The 13,420-nt window shown below is 49.5% G+C and overlaps 1 protein-coding gene across 1 annotated transcript in view; it reads left to right on the forward strand.

Annotated features, from left to right (window-relative positions):
* The window catches only part of DNAH9 (dynein axonemal heavy chain 9), a 263,946-nt gene that overhangs the window by 75,134 nt on the left and 175,392 nt on the right, over positions 1-13,420 (forward strand). The window contains exons 18-19 of the mRNA XM_066264311.1: positions 4,797-5,019; positions 6,028-6,194. Of these exons, the coding sequence (XP_066120408.1) occupies positions 4,797-5,019; positions 6,028-6,194 (390 nt within the window). The remainder of the gene's footprint in view (positions 1-4,796; positions 5,020-6,027; positions 6,195-13,420) is intronic.

The following is a 13,420-nucleotide window of genomic DNA, read 5'->3' on the forward strand; positions in this document are numbered from 1 at the left end:
CCCTCCTCTCATTGCTCTGCTGTGCCGTCAGCCCTCATCTAGTGGGTTTGTTTCTCCTTTAATGTTTTTTTGTTTGTTTGTTTCTGTGTAGAAATCCATCTTTGCTCTGAAATGAACGTTAAGGGGGTTTTTTTTGTCCTTTTTGGTGGTTTGCAGTTACATATTGAAATACCTGTATGAGTTGCTTTATATTAATTTCTCCTGGAATTTGTTGGGCTCTAACTTTGGTGTCTTTCCATAACTCAAGAAAATTCTCAGCCAGGACCTCTTTAAAGATTGCTTCTTGTCCATTTTCTCTGCATTCTGGAACCCTTATTGTATGTACGTATGTAACATTTTTCACTGTCCTTGTCTTTTTAACAATTTTCATATCTATTTTTTATTTTTTATTTATTTATTTTTTTTTACTTACTGCAAAGCATTTTGGATATCTTCTCTACTTTTATCACATAGCAGTTGACTCCTTTTCCAGCTTTTTATAAATCTCCTGTTTAATGCATTCAACAAACTTTACATTTCAATTATACTCTCCATTTCAGGGTCTTCGGTTTGGCTAGTTTATAATTTCACTTGTCTTCTTTATCCTAGAACTGTCCCTTCTCGTAGCCAGTACAATCATTTTTATTTTTATTTTTATTTTTTTTGTATTTTTCTGAAGCTGGAAACGGGGAGAGGCAGTCAGACAGACTCCTGCATGCGCCCGACCAGGATCCACCCGTCATGCCCACCAGGGAGTGACGCTCTGCCCACCAGGGGGCGATGCTCTGCCCCTCCAGGGCGTCGCTCTGTTGCAACCAGAGCCACTCTAGCGCCTGGGGCAGAGGCCAAGGAGCCATCCCCAGCACCCGGGCCATCTTTGCTCCAATGGAGCCTCGCTGTGGGAGGGGAAGAGAGAGACAGAGAGGAAGGAGAGGGGGAGGGGTGGAGAAGCAGATGGGCGCTTCTCCTGTGTGCCCTGGCCGGGAATCGAACCCAGGACTTCTGCACGCCAGGCCGACGCTCTACCACTGAGCCAACCGGCCAGGGACAGTACAATCATTTTTATTTATTTTATTTTATTTTATTTTTGCTGTGCTAAAACACATATTAAAAGCTTTCCGTGTGCCTCTTTTTGCAAAGTAATGCCACACAGGCCATTATTTTTATATTATCAGCTCAATAAATGTTGTCACGTCTGAGAGCCCATCATTGAATGAAAGGCCCACCCACCCACACAGATTTCCGGGCATATTTGTAGAATCCTTGAAATTGCCTCCATTCCTGACTCTGAAACAATGCTGAATTTATGCTTGAACTTCAAACTGGATCAGGACGGGGGGCTGATGGGAAGAGCTTATCTAGGTTTCCAGAGCGTCACTCCTAGAGAACACACTTCTGTCTGAGCTGATAGATCATGCTTACAGGGGCGGAGTTATCTGTCTTAGGGAACTGCAGGGGAGGCACTTTCTCCTGCTATCTGGGTCAGGGACAAGAGAGCAAGGCACTTACCCAAGAATTCTTTTTTTTTTCCTTTAAAAATATTAAGTATTGTTATTTTTGTATTCTGCATCTGCACTCCAATATATAAAATCTTAACAAGTTTAATGTTGCTGTTGCTGATGGCTCCTCCTCATGGTGACTTCCTTCCTTGTATATTTTGTGACCTTTTTAAGTGAGACGCAGGGGGGCAGAGAGACAACCTTCCACATACGCCCTAACCAGGATCCACCTGGTAAGCCACATCTGAGGCTGATGCTCTGCTCATCTGGGACCACTGCCCCACTGCTCAGCAACCAAGCTATTTTAGCAGCTGAGGCAAGGCCATAGATCCATTCTCAGCACCTGGGGCCAACTTGCTCAAACCACGCAAGCCATGGCTGCGGGAGAAGGAGAACTAGAGAGAGAGAGAGAGAAGGGGGAGGGGAGAGAAGCAGATGGGTGCTTCTCCTATGTGCCCTGACCAGGGATTGAACCTGGGACTTCCACATGCTGGGCCGATTCTCTACTGCTGAGCCAACTGGAGAGCACCTATTTTGTGACTTTTGACTATAAAAACAATATTCCTTGGAATGTTATCTGTGGAACTCCTTTGAGGACTGGAGACTACGTGCCTTGCTCGGGGAAGGGTTAGTATCTGTTTCTGCCAGTCATCGAGGGACCCTCCCCAGCCCGACCACTGTCACTCACCCGGATGAAGGCAGGCAGGTTCGGACTGCCCCTTTCTGTGCGGCACATTTATTTCTCATTCACTTTACGGTGTTGCAATCTCACGGCAGCTTCCTACGAGCCTCCTCGACCGCTGCGGAAACGAGACGTAAACACCGGTCCCCACCATACCATAAAGCAATCTAAATCAAAGTTCAAGGTTCCCAGGGTTCCGTGGAAACCGCCCCACGGAGCCAGCTTTGATTCCTGCTTAGTTCTTTCTTCCACCCCCTTTTCAGCCTCTGGAGGGTCCTTCATTTCATGCCGCCTCAGGGATGCATTTTTAAATGATTCTGAAACATTTGCTTAGGCATTTTAGGTGTTTCGGCAGAAGGGTTATTTGTGTTATCACATAACCCTGAAGATGGGAGGCAATGATTCTCCAACTTAATCTGCAGTCACCTCAATATTGGCTAGACCCCTCCACCAAAACCACTCTTGTTGAGATCTCTGGGACTTTCGTGTGGCTGAGTCCTATGGGAACTATCAGTCTCCCTCTCCCTCGTACCTCCCAGCAGGGATTGGCACAACTGGCCAGTCTGTCTTTCCCAAGCAGGTTCTTTCTCTGCCTTTTAAGATACTTCCCTTTTCTTGTTCTCCTCCGTCTGACTGGCTGTGCCTTCCTGTTCTCCTTAACCCAGCTCCTCTCCTCTGCTAGACCCCAAAATACCAGAATTCCTGAGACTTCAATCCTGAGCTTTCTTTTCTCTACATGCCCTGCCAGGTGATATCTAACCCAACACTATAAATCCATCTGGGTGCTGAGACCTACCAAGCTTATATTTTTCAGTGCTACCTTTCAGGAACTCTAGAACTACATTCAACTGCCTAATAAATATCTCCCTCGGGTGTCTAGTGTCTGTGAGGCATCTCAAGCCCAACATGTTTAAAACGTATTCCTCTACTCTCAAAAAAAAAAAAAAAAAAAAAAAAGAAAAGAAAAGAAATATTCTCCCTCAATTCTTCCTTGTACCTTTCTTTAAATGGCATCTTTAAATGCCAGGAGCCATTATTGATTTCTCTCCTTCTCAGCTTTCCCCCAAGCTGTCACTGGGTCCTGCTGGCTCTGCGTGCAAAACTACCTGGACTCTGACCACTCCTGGTGTCCACCATCCAGGTCAAAGCCAGCAACGTCTCCTGTCGCCTGGACATCGATTATAGTCCCTAAAAATGCCTTCTGTTCTTGTCTCCCCATCACCATAGCCACCATCACCGTCACCATCACCATAGCCACCATCACCATAGCCATCACCACTACCTCCAGTTGAAATATAAACCAACGCCAGCCGTTCTCCTACTCAGAATTCTCATGCTTAGTATTGCACCTTCATTCACGCCCCTCCCTCCATCCGGAAATCACTTCTTCCGTTTCCTTCCGTGGCTCACTCCTTCACATCGTTTGCATTTTTACTCAAATACCCCCTTAGGGGAAAAGCCTTCACTGACCACTCCATGGAAAATAGCCCTGGTCTTAGTTATTTTATCTATGTTTCTTCTTTACGTTGTCCACTAAAGGAAGCCTCCTCAGGGCAGAGCCTTTGTTAGTCTTACCATCCTATGCTCAGGACCTGGAAGCAAGCCAGGGCTCATAACAGATGCCGAATAAACAATTTTGAATTAAGGGATCCATTTCACTTAATTCTCACAATAACCAGGGAGGTAGACATCTTCTCTCCCCTCTTATAGATGAAGAAACGGAGGCTCAGAGATGCTAAGTGACTTGGCCGTGGGTGACACATCTCATACCTGTCAAAATCTAACCCAAACATGTATGATGTTAGAGGCCACCGTATTTTTTATTTATTTTATTTTTATTTTCAGGGTTTTTTTTCTGTTTTTTGTTTTGTTGTGTTTTTTTTTTTACAGAGACAGAGAGAGGGTCAGAGAGAGGGATAGACAGGGACAGACAGACAGGAACAGAGAGATGAGAAGCATCAATCATTAGTTTTTTGTTGCGCATTGCAACACCTTAGTTGTTCATTGATTCTTTCTCATATGTGCCTTGACCATGGGCCTTCAGCAGACTGAGTAACCCCTTGCTCGAGCCAGTGACCTTGGTTCCAAGCTGGTGAGCTTTTGCTCAAACCAGATGAGCCTGCGCTCAAGCTGGCGACCTCGGGGTCTCGAATCTGGGTCCTTCGTCTCCCAGTCCAATGCTCTATCCACTGCGTCACCACCTGGTCAGGCAATTTTCAGGTTTTTAAAACATTTCACATTTCAGACTTCTTAGAGAAAAAGTCGTAAATGTACCACCAAAAGTTCTCTTTTACCTTCATCCAACTTCCCCAGACGATCACATCTTGTATCGCCATAGGACAGTGATCCAAACCAGGATGTTAACATTGGTGTCGCATTAGTAACTCTTCATGTTTCCCAGCTGTCCTGCGACAGCGTCCCGTCTGCCGAGTCTCCCCCAGCACAGGGATCAGCCTTGTCTTCCACGACGGACACTTCCGAAGGGGGCTGGGCTCTTTCCATCACGATGTCGTCAGTGCAGGGGGCTGAGCACGTGGGAGGCCCCCCAGAGCAGAGCTAGTCCTGTTGGGGAAATGAGTCGGTCTTCCCCTGCAGGAGTGGGGGGTGCTCCCTGATGTGCTCTCTGTTCTGCTCAGTCTGGCAGACCTGGAAGACTTTATCAAGAAGAGTGAGAGCGTCTTGCTCAAGGAGGTCGAGCAAGGGGATCCCCAAGGATTGGCCGAGGTGATGAGACACCTCACCGCACTTAAAGAACGGCAGAGTGGCACGGATGAAATGTTTGAGCCCTTGAAGCAAACCATCGAGTTGCTGAAGACTTATGAGCAAGAACTGCCGGAAACGGTGTTCCAGCAGCTGGAGGTCAGTGAAAAGTCTATGTTTTCTTTTTTATTTATCTATTCATTTTTAATTGAGAGGCAGGGAGGCAGAGAGACAGACTCCCACATGCATCCCAATAGAGATCCACCTGGAAAGCCCCCTACCAGCTAATGCTCTGCCCATATAGTGTAGTTGCCCCGTTGCTCGGCAACTGAACTATTTTAGCACCTGAAGCAAGGCCATGGTGCCATCCTCAGCGCCCAAGGCCAACTTGCTCAAACCATTTGAGCCATGGCTGCTGGAAGGGAAGGGAGGGGAAGGGGTGGAGAAGCAGATAGTCGCTCCTCCTGTGTGCCGTGCCTGGGATTCAAACCCAGGACTTCCATATGCTGGGCCGATACTCTACTGCTGAACCAACTGGCCAGGGCCAAGTTTATGTTTTCTTAATAAAAGAAGTAGAAGGTGAGTTTCACGGTTTCAGAGTGGGGTGAGGTGGGTTTAAGTAAATGAAAAACGGGTTGATGATGACCAAAAGTTCACATTTCGGAACTGTAGGTATAGTGTATGTGTAATGTCTGGCACATGCTTGAAACCTAATAAATATGGAACCACAGAATGCTGGCGCTATATGGAGGAATTGATGTAGATAAGTATTTTGGGTTTTTTGTTTGTTTTTTTATCAGAATTAAGGATGAGCCAACCTTTTGATTCGGAAAAAAAAAAAAGGCAGGTCTGAGAAATGTTAAGATGTTGTCAGCAGAAATGTGGGACTAGAAAGTTACCCAGCACTCTTGAAAGGAAAGAAAATGGCGAGGATGGCTAGACTAGAGGTGAGGTCAGGGAGAATGGCAGTGAGCAGGGTTTCAGGGACCGAGGAGCAGGCGGCCAGGGACGTAAGTCAAGGAAGCAGGGTTGAGACGGCCCAGTGATACCAGGATGCTGTCCCATGGCCCTGTAGCAGAGGTAAAGACATCTGGGGGCGGTCCAGCTTCGGGCCCGCTGGGGTGGGAGCGCAAGGGGGGTCTGACCGCTCTGAGGTCTTCTGTGCAGGAGCTGCCGGAGAAGTGGAGCAGCGTCAAAAAGCTGGCGACAAGCGTGAGGCAGCACGTGGCCCCCCTGCAGGCGAGCAGAGTGGCCCTCCTCCGGCAGACGTGCGCGGCCTTCGAGGCTGACCAGCAGCGGTTCCGCCAGCGGTTCTGTGCCGAAGCCCCCTTCAGGTACGGACCCGCACGGTACCATGGCCGCTATTCCTACCCGCACGGCCGCCTTTGAGTCCCAGACGACCTTCCCATTGCGTCTGTGTATTCTTTCAGGGTGTGGACACTAGTCAGCGGTCTTCCCTCCCGTTTTGGTCCGTAGGTTACAGCACGGTGCTCCTGTGGGCAGACTCCTGCCCTAGCCTGCCTGGGATGACCACAGTCTGCACGAATACTTCACCTTAAAAAAGAGCCTGGAGGCCCTGGCCGGTTGGCTCAGTGGTAGAGCGTCGGCCTGGTGTGCAGAAGTCCCGGGTTCGATTCCCGGCCAGGACACACAGGAGAAGTGCCCTTCTGCTTCTCCACCCCTCCCCCTCTCCTTCCTCTCTGTCTCTCTCTTCCCCTCCCACAGCGAGGCTCCATTGGAGCAAAAGATGGCCCGGGCGCTGGGGATGGCTCCTTGGCCTCTGCCCCAGGCGCTAGAGTGGCTCTGGTCGCAACAGAGTGACGCCCCGGAGGGGCAGAGCATCGCCCCCTGGTGGGCAGAGCGTCGCCCCCTGGTGGGCATGCCAGGTGGATCCCGGTTGGGCGCATGCGGGAGTCTGTCTGACTGTCTCTCCCGTTTCCAGCTTCAGAAAAAGAAAAAAAAAAAAAGGAGCCTGGAATCTTCTATTTCTCCAGGTCTATAAAGGGATTTAAGATGGTACAATTACTAGAGGTTTGGGGGGTTTTTTTTGCTTTTTTAAAAAATAAACTTAATCTGTATGTGGGGTAAGTTTAGGTCTACAGTGTGTGACTTTGATACATTTATATATTGTAATATCGCTGATGTAGCACTATGTATCACACGACATAATTATAGTAGAGTGTTACTGTCTATATTAGTTACAGTGTGCATTAGTTTCTATGGCTTGTTGACTACTCCTTACAAGTTTGTACCTTTAAACATCATCAGTCTTATCCCCACTTCCATCGCCTGGTAACTGTCATTGTACTCTCTGCTTGTTACAGGCAGAAATGTTTTCGATTCCACTTGTAAGTGCGACATTCAGTGCTGGTCTTTCTCTAACATTTCTCACTGAGTATAATATGCTAAAATTCTGTCTGTGTTGTTGCAGATAGAAGGCTGTTCCTCTTTTTCATGGCTGTATAATATTCTAGTATGGGCAGGTGTCTCATCTCTTTATTTATTCCTTTATTGATGGGCATTTAGGCCATTTTCATATCTTGGTTATTGTGAATAACCCTGCAATAAACATTGGGGTGCTTATATCTCATTGAAACCCCATTTTTATTCCCTTTGGTTACATACCCAGGAGTAAAATAGCTGGGTCATGTGGTAGATCTATTTTTAATTTTTTGAAGAAACTCCATATTGTTTTCCATGGTGCTTAGGACTAAAATTACTAGGTTTTTACTAAACTGTTAGTATGCTAAGTTTCTTTTGGTTTAACAAAATGGCTGATTGAGTTTTATATAATTCTGGAAGACATTTTGGTGGCCAAGGAAGGGTTTGAGGGGAAAGATTGACTTCGGGGTGTGCTTTCTCCACTTAGTGCTCAGCTACCTACCTGCCTACCTGTGGCTAGGGCTCTTACATAAACAACACAGCCACAGGACGGGCGACCCCATTCCTATGTGCGCACACACGGTTCCTTTCTCAGAGGCTTCCTCCCTTGGCGGGGACATCTACCTGAGGTCTCCTGCTAGTTTACTGCCCAGAGTGAGGGACTCCGCCCAGGAGGACACACGGGCTATGACTGGTCCTGCGTCTGCCGGTCCTCAGCGGTCCTGCGTCTGCTGGTCCTCAGCGGCCCTGTGTCCGCTGGTGAAAGGCAGACCCTCCCGTCATTTCAGCTCTGAGATGTGCTGTTTCCCGAGCTGAGCTTCTGTCTGGCTCTCTCCGGTTTTGGATAGACAAGCTTGGAAGTCTCCAAACTTGAAAACGCCTTAAGTCAGGAGGAAGGCATCTCTCCATTTTCAAGCGCTACTTACCCACAGAAATATAATATTGAGAGATACAGGTTAACATAACAAATGAAACAATAACAACAAGAAACCCCCACAGCCTTATTGGAAGGAAATAGAGCACCCTGATCAGGTGCATGGACTTTGGATTTAGGCTGCTTAGTGTCTGACCTCAGGTTGACACCTGACTGCGCCAGGTTGGGGAAACCACTTAATATCACTGTGCTTCAGTTTCCTCATCTGTTAAGTGGGGTTAATAATAACACCTCATAAGGTTGTTGACAGTACCGAAGAAATGATGTTTGTAAGTACGTCACATCAAGATGACCAGCCACACTCATCTGGGGTTTTTGTTTGTTTTGTGTGTGTGACAGAGACAAGAGAGAGACAAAGAGAGGGACAGATAGGGACAGACAGGCAGGAAGGGAGAGAGATGAGAAGTATCAATTCTTTGTTGAAGCTCCTTAGTCTCCTTAGTTGTTCATTGATTGCTTTCTCATATGTGCCTTGACTGGGGGCTCCGGCAGAGTGAGTGACCCCTTGCTCAAGCCAGCGACCTTGTGCTTCAAGCCAGTAACCTTTGGGCTCAAGCCAGCGACCATGGGCTCGCGCCTCTATGATCCCTCGCTCAAGCTGGTGAGCCCGTGCTCAAGCCGGAAACCTCAGAGTTTCGAACCTGGGCTCTCGGCGTCCCGGTCAGACTCTCGACGCACTGCGCCACCGCCTGGTCAGGCAGGACTTGTCTCGTCTTAGCAATGAAAGCCACACATCCCAGGAAGGCTCTCTGCTGTAGGCAAGCTGGGCCTGCTGACCTCCCACCCTGGTACACAGTAAAGATCTACCTATCCTCCTTATTTACCCATCAAGCATTTACTGCTCCCTCCCAAACATTGTACTTACAGCTCCGGAGAGCAGGATGAGCACGTTAAGGCTCAGGGAAGGATGCATACATTAACCAAGCTTAAGATAGATACACAACACAGGACTCTTAACACAACATGTTGCCATTTTCGCTGCACGTTAGCTTGCCTGGGCAGCATTTAAAACCTTCGATGCCCAGCCTTCCTACAGACTCTATAGGGGTAACACTTGAGCATCAGTGTCTGGTGACGCTCCCCAATGATCCCAGCAGGCAGCCAAGTTCGAGACCACTGTCTGAGGGAAGTAACTGGCTTCTCTTTCAAGCAAGCGTGCCAGGACATGTGAGCCCGACGGGCTCTCTCCCCAGTTAGACTAACTGTCTGAGGGGCTGTGCCCTGGTTCCAACGTAGCATCTATTGCTCAGGAACATTTGTGAAACCCCGTTTCAGCGCTTTTCTTTCCGAGTCGGAGACAGGCACATACATGCCCTTGACTCTCCTTCAGAAGGCAGTGGACGCTGTGAAATTCCACACGGATCACGCGGAGCCAGAGCGGATGGAGGGGCCGGGTGGGTGGCCAGGCTGCGCCGTCCCCACTCTGCGTTCACAACAATCACAGCGACGGCAGCAGCCCTACAAAACCAGGACACTAAGGTTTTGGCATCAGCTGTCTCTTCAGAAAATTTCAAGAAAGGAATTCCGAAGACGTTGGGTGAAATATCTTTGCAAACAGCTTCCCAAGAGGGCTTGAGAGGAACCAGTGACGCATTCGCTGGCGTGCGGCCGTGCGGCCCGTGGGGGACCTGGCGTCCCTCCCTCCGAGGGTACGTTGTGACCGGGTATTGATCAGCGGCTGCTGTTTCTTCCTCTGACAGCTGCATTGTTTCTTTCTTTCTTTTCTTTCTTTCTTAGCCCTGCTATTTGCTGGCTTCTGAGAATATCACGGGCTCTTTGCTGGGCTTTCCAAACTCACATCTGTTCATCTGACATGCAGATGAATCTCTGCAGGAGAATAACACTTTGAAAAGAACTGCTCACAGCAGTGTGGAAAACCAAACGCTCCCACAACTTTTGATGTGTTTCTCTTCTTGCCGAGGAAGCCGTGGGCACCAGTGCGGAACCGTCAGTGCGTCGCTGAGGGGCCTTCTAGTGGGTGGGGGCTCCGTTCCGTCCTGTCTCCCAGTTTGGTGCGTGTGAAGGAATGCACGCCTAACACGTTCAGGTGCTGCGTGTGGCCAGCAAGTGAGGTTCATCCTGGCTCCTTCCCTTTTAGGTCCTTTGTGAATTTCCAAAAGGCAGACCCTGGGACGTCTTCCCTGAACGCCAGGGCGGCTCCTGATTAGTTAGCACTTGGGCTCACATGGGTCTTGTCTTTGAGGAGGAAAAAGAAAGCGCGTGTCTCATTAAGCTCCTGTCGTCTGACGGGTGCTGGGGGGGGGGGGGGTCGGCTGCTTGGGTTGAGGCTCTCCACGTCCAAGCCAGGTTCTGCCTCCTCTAGCGCTTAGCTTCGGGTGTGCCGGCACATTCTTAGCTGAGCTCTCTCGCGTTACCGCAACTGGCTAGATCAGCGGTTCTCAACCTGTGGGTCGCGACCCCGGCGGGGGTCGAACGACCAAAACACAGGGGTCGCCTAAAGCCATCCCACCTGCCGGGGTCACGACCCACAGGTTGAGAACAGCTGGGCTAGATCATCACACTCAGATTCAAGAACTTTTCACCAGTTTTTACACGGGAGACGAACTCTTCCCCCAGAGTGAGAGGAATGTTTCCTTCCTGCTTCCGGCTGCCTTCTCTTTTCAGTCTTCCTGACCTTGAGCCGATGCTTTGCGACCGTAAGGAATAATGGCATGCCCTACAGTCTTCTTACCCACACTGACACCGGCTGGCTGGCCAGCAACTTCTGGAGCAGTGCTCAGAGACGGGCCCTCTCACCGGGTGCTGTTCTGCGCGATGACTAGGGGAAGGCAGGCTTCCAGAGACCCCGTGCAGCAGCATGGGGAGAGGAGACTCTGTCTTGCTCGCACGCTGTCTGCTGTCTCTTGGATCGCTGGGAAGAAGAGCTGCATCAGCCCTTAAATCTCCCAGGGACATGTTGATATCCTCAGACCCGTCGTTAGTTCAGCTTGGCCCAGTTAATCTCCTGCCAGTTCATCTGACTCATGCTCATGATTCAGGCTTTCATGGAGCACTTGAAGGGGTTCTGGTCCAAACAGTGGAGTTAGCAAAAAAAAAAGTTAAGGGCCAGGATTTTAAGATAATACACATCCCCTGACCTCAAAGGCTTAAGAGCCTCAGGGACAAATTTCGAAAATGAATCGTCAGACGTGTCATCATGTGCCAAGTAGAACTCCCGTGGGGCAGCAGTCCACACCTTCCGTAGAAGATGGGGCTCGAGCCAAGAGGCAAATGAAGAATAGCCATCTGGAGAAAGGAGGTGCGGGAAGTAAGGCTGTTCTGGGCAAAGGGAGCAGAATACACAAAGGCACAGAAGAATGAAAAACCGAGAAAGAGCTGGAGAATGGCACGGGGGTGTGGCTGGAACGCAGGAAGTGGAGACTGGGAATGGAGAGGTCCAGGCGCCCAGATTTTGGCCAGGACCAGCTCCTGAGGAGTCAGAACACCTTGTTTTCATGGCTGTGAAGAACAGAATAAGGTGAATCAGACTCAAGGGCAGGTGTTCTGAAAAAATGGATTTTTTTTTTTCAGAGCCAGAGAGAGAGTCAGAGAGAGGGAGGGATAGATAGGGACAGACAGACAGGGACAGAGAGATGAGAAGCATCCATCATCAGTTTTTCATTGCGACACCTTAGTTGTTCATTGGTTGCTTTTTCATATGTGCCTTGACCGCGGACCTTCAGCAGACCGAGTAACCCCTTGCTTGAGCCAGCGACCTTGGGTCCAAGCTGGTGAGCTTTTGCTCAAACCAGATGAGCCCGCGCTCAAGCTGGCGACCTTGGGGTCTCGAACCTGGGTTGTCACCATCCCAGTCCGACACTCTATCCACTGCACCACCGCCTGGTCAGGCTGGATTTTTTTTTTTTTTTAGGTGAGAGGAGGGGAAATAATGAGGCAGACTCCCACATGCACTCTGACCGGGATCTACCTGGCAACCCCTGTCTAGGGCCAATGCTTGAGTACCAAGCTATTTTTAGCACCTGAGGCTGATGCTCTTGGACCAACCGAGTTATCCTCAACACCCAGGACCATGTTCCAAAGAGCCACTGGCTGTGGGAGGAGAAGAAAGAGAGAAGGGGGAAAGGAAGGAAGGGAGAAACAGATGATTCCCTGACCCGTAATCAAACACGGGATGTCCATACACTGGGCCAACACTCCATCCACTGAACAAACCAGCCAGGGCCAGAAGAATGGATTTGAGAGAGACTGGGAGAGAGAGGATCAACACAATGGACTGAGTATGGGCAATAAATAGGGAGGAGAGTCCAACATCGTTCTGCACCTGTCGTTCTGGACCAGGAAGTGGAAGGTGTTGCTTCACTGCCCACTGAGCCTGGGAGCGGGGGGGGGGGGGGGGGCACAGGACGAGGAGACGGGAAGCTGCTCACAAATCCAGGTGTGTTTTATGACACCCCTGGGGCATCAAGCAGAGCAGAGCTGTCCCCCTTCGTGGGGTAGGCAGCCGTGGTTCTGAAATCAACACTGACCAGCTGCTGCCTCCCCAGAGTTCCATCCTTCACCCCACCCTCTCCTCTCCCTGCGGTCACATCTCGGTCAGACCTGAATCGTGGTTTTTTCCGGGATCACGTGCACAGGCACCAGATTCCCATACCTTTTCATTAGCGCTGGGCTCCTCCAGACTTTCCAGGGATTTCTCTTTTAGATGAAGATACTTTTGCATTCTCATTTCACTTTACTTTCAGAGACTTACAGCACCGATTTCCCTCCTGTTATTTCTTGTTCTCAGACCGGATAGCTCCCGCGGGGGGTTGGAGAGCTGCTTCCAGTTTATTAGGTACATTAATCAGGTCCAGGACCATCCTGACAATTTGCACTGGAGTTTTGAAATGGGAACAGCGTTACCTGCCCTCGTGTCTAAAGGTTCCTTGCATTACTTAGGCCAAATTAACGTTTATTGGGGCTCAGCTACAGGAAATGACTGTCCACAGATTGAAACCATAAACAAAAATTACGCCACAGGATAGATGAAGTTTGGGATTGGTTTGACAAATGATCACCTCTCACAAATAACTGAGAGCCAAGACCAATTTTTTTTTCCAAAGTTAAAAGTGGGGAGGCAGTCAGACAGACTCCCGCATGTGCCTGACCGGGATCCACCCGGCATGCCCACCAGGGGGCGATGCTCTGCCCATCTGGGGTGTTGCTTCATTGCAACCAGAGCCATTCTAGCGCCTGAGGCAGAGGCCATGGAGCCATCCTCAGCACCCAGGCCAACTTTGCTCC

Source organism: Saccopteryx bilineata, chromosome 2 (genome assembly GCF_036850765.1).
Source record: "Saccopteryx bilineata isolate mSacBil1 chromosome 2, mSacBil1_pri_phased_curated, whole genome shotgun sequence".
NCBI lineage: Eukaryota > Metazoa > Chordata > Mammalia > Chiroptera > Emballonuridae > Saccopteryx > Saccopteryx bilineata.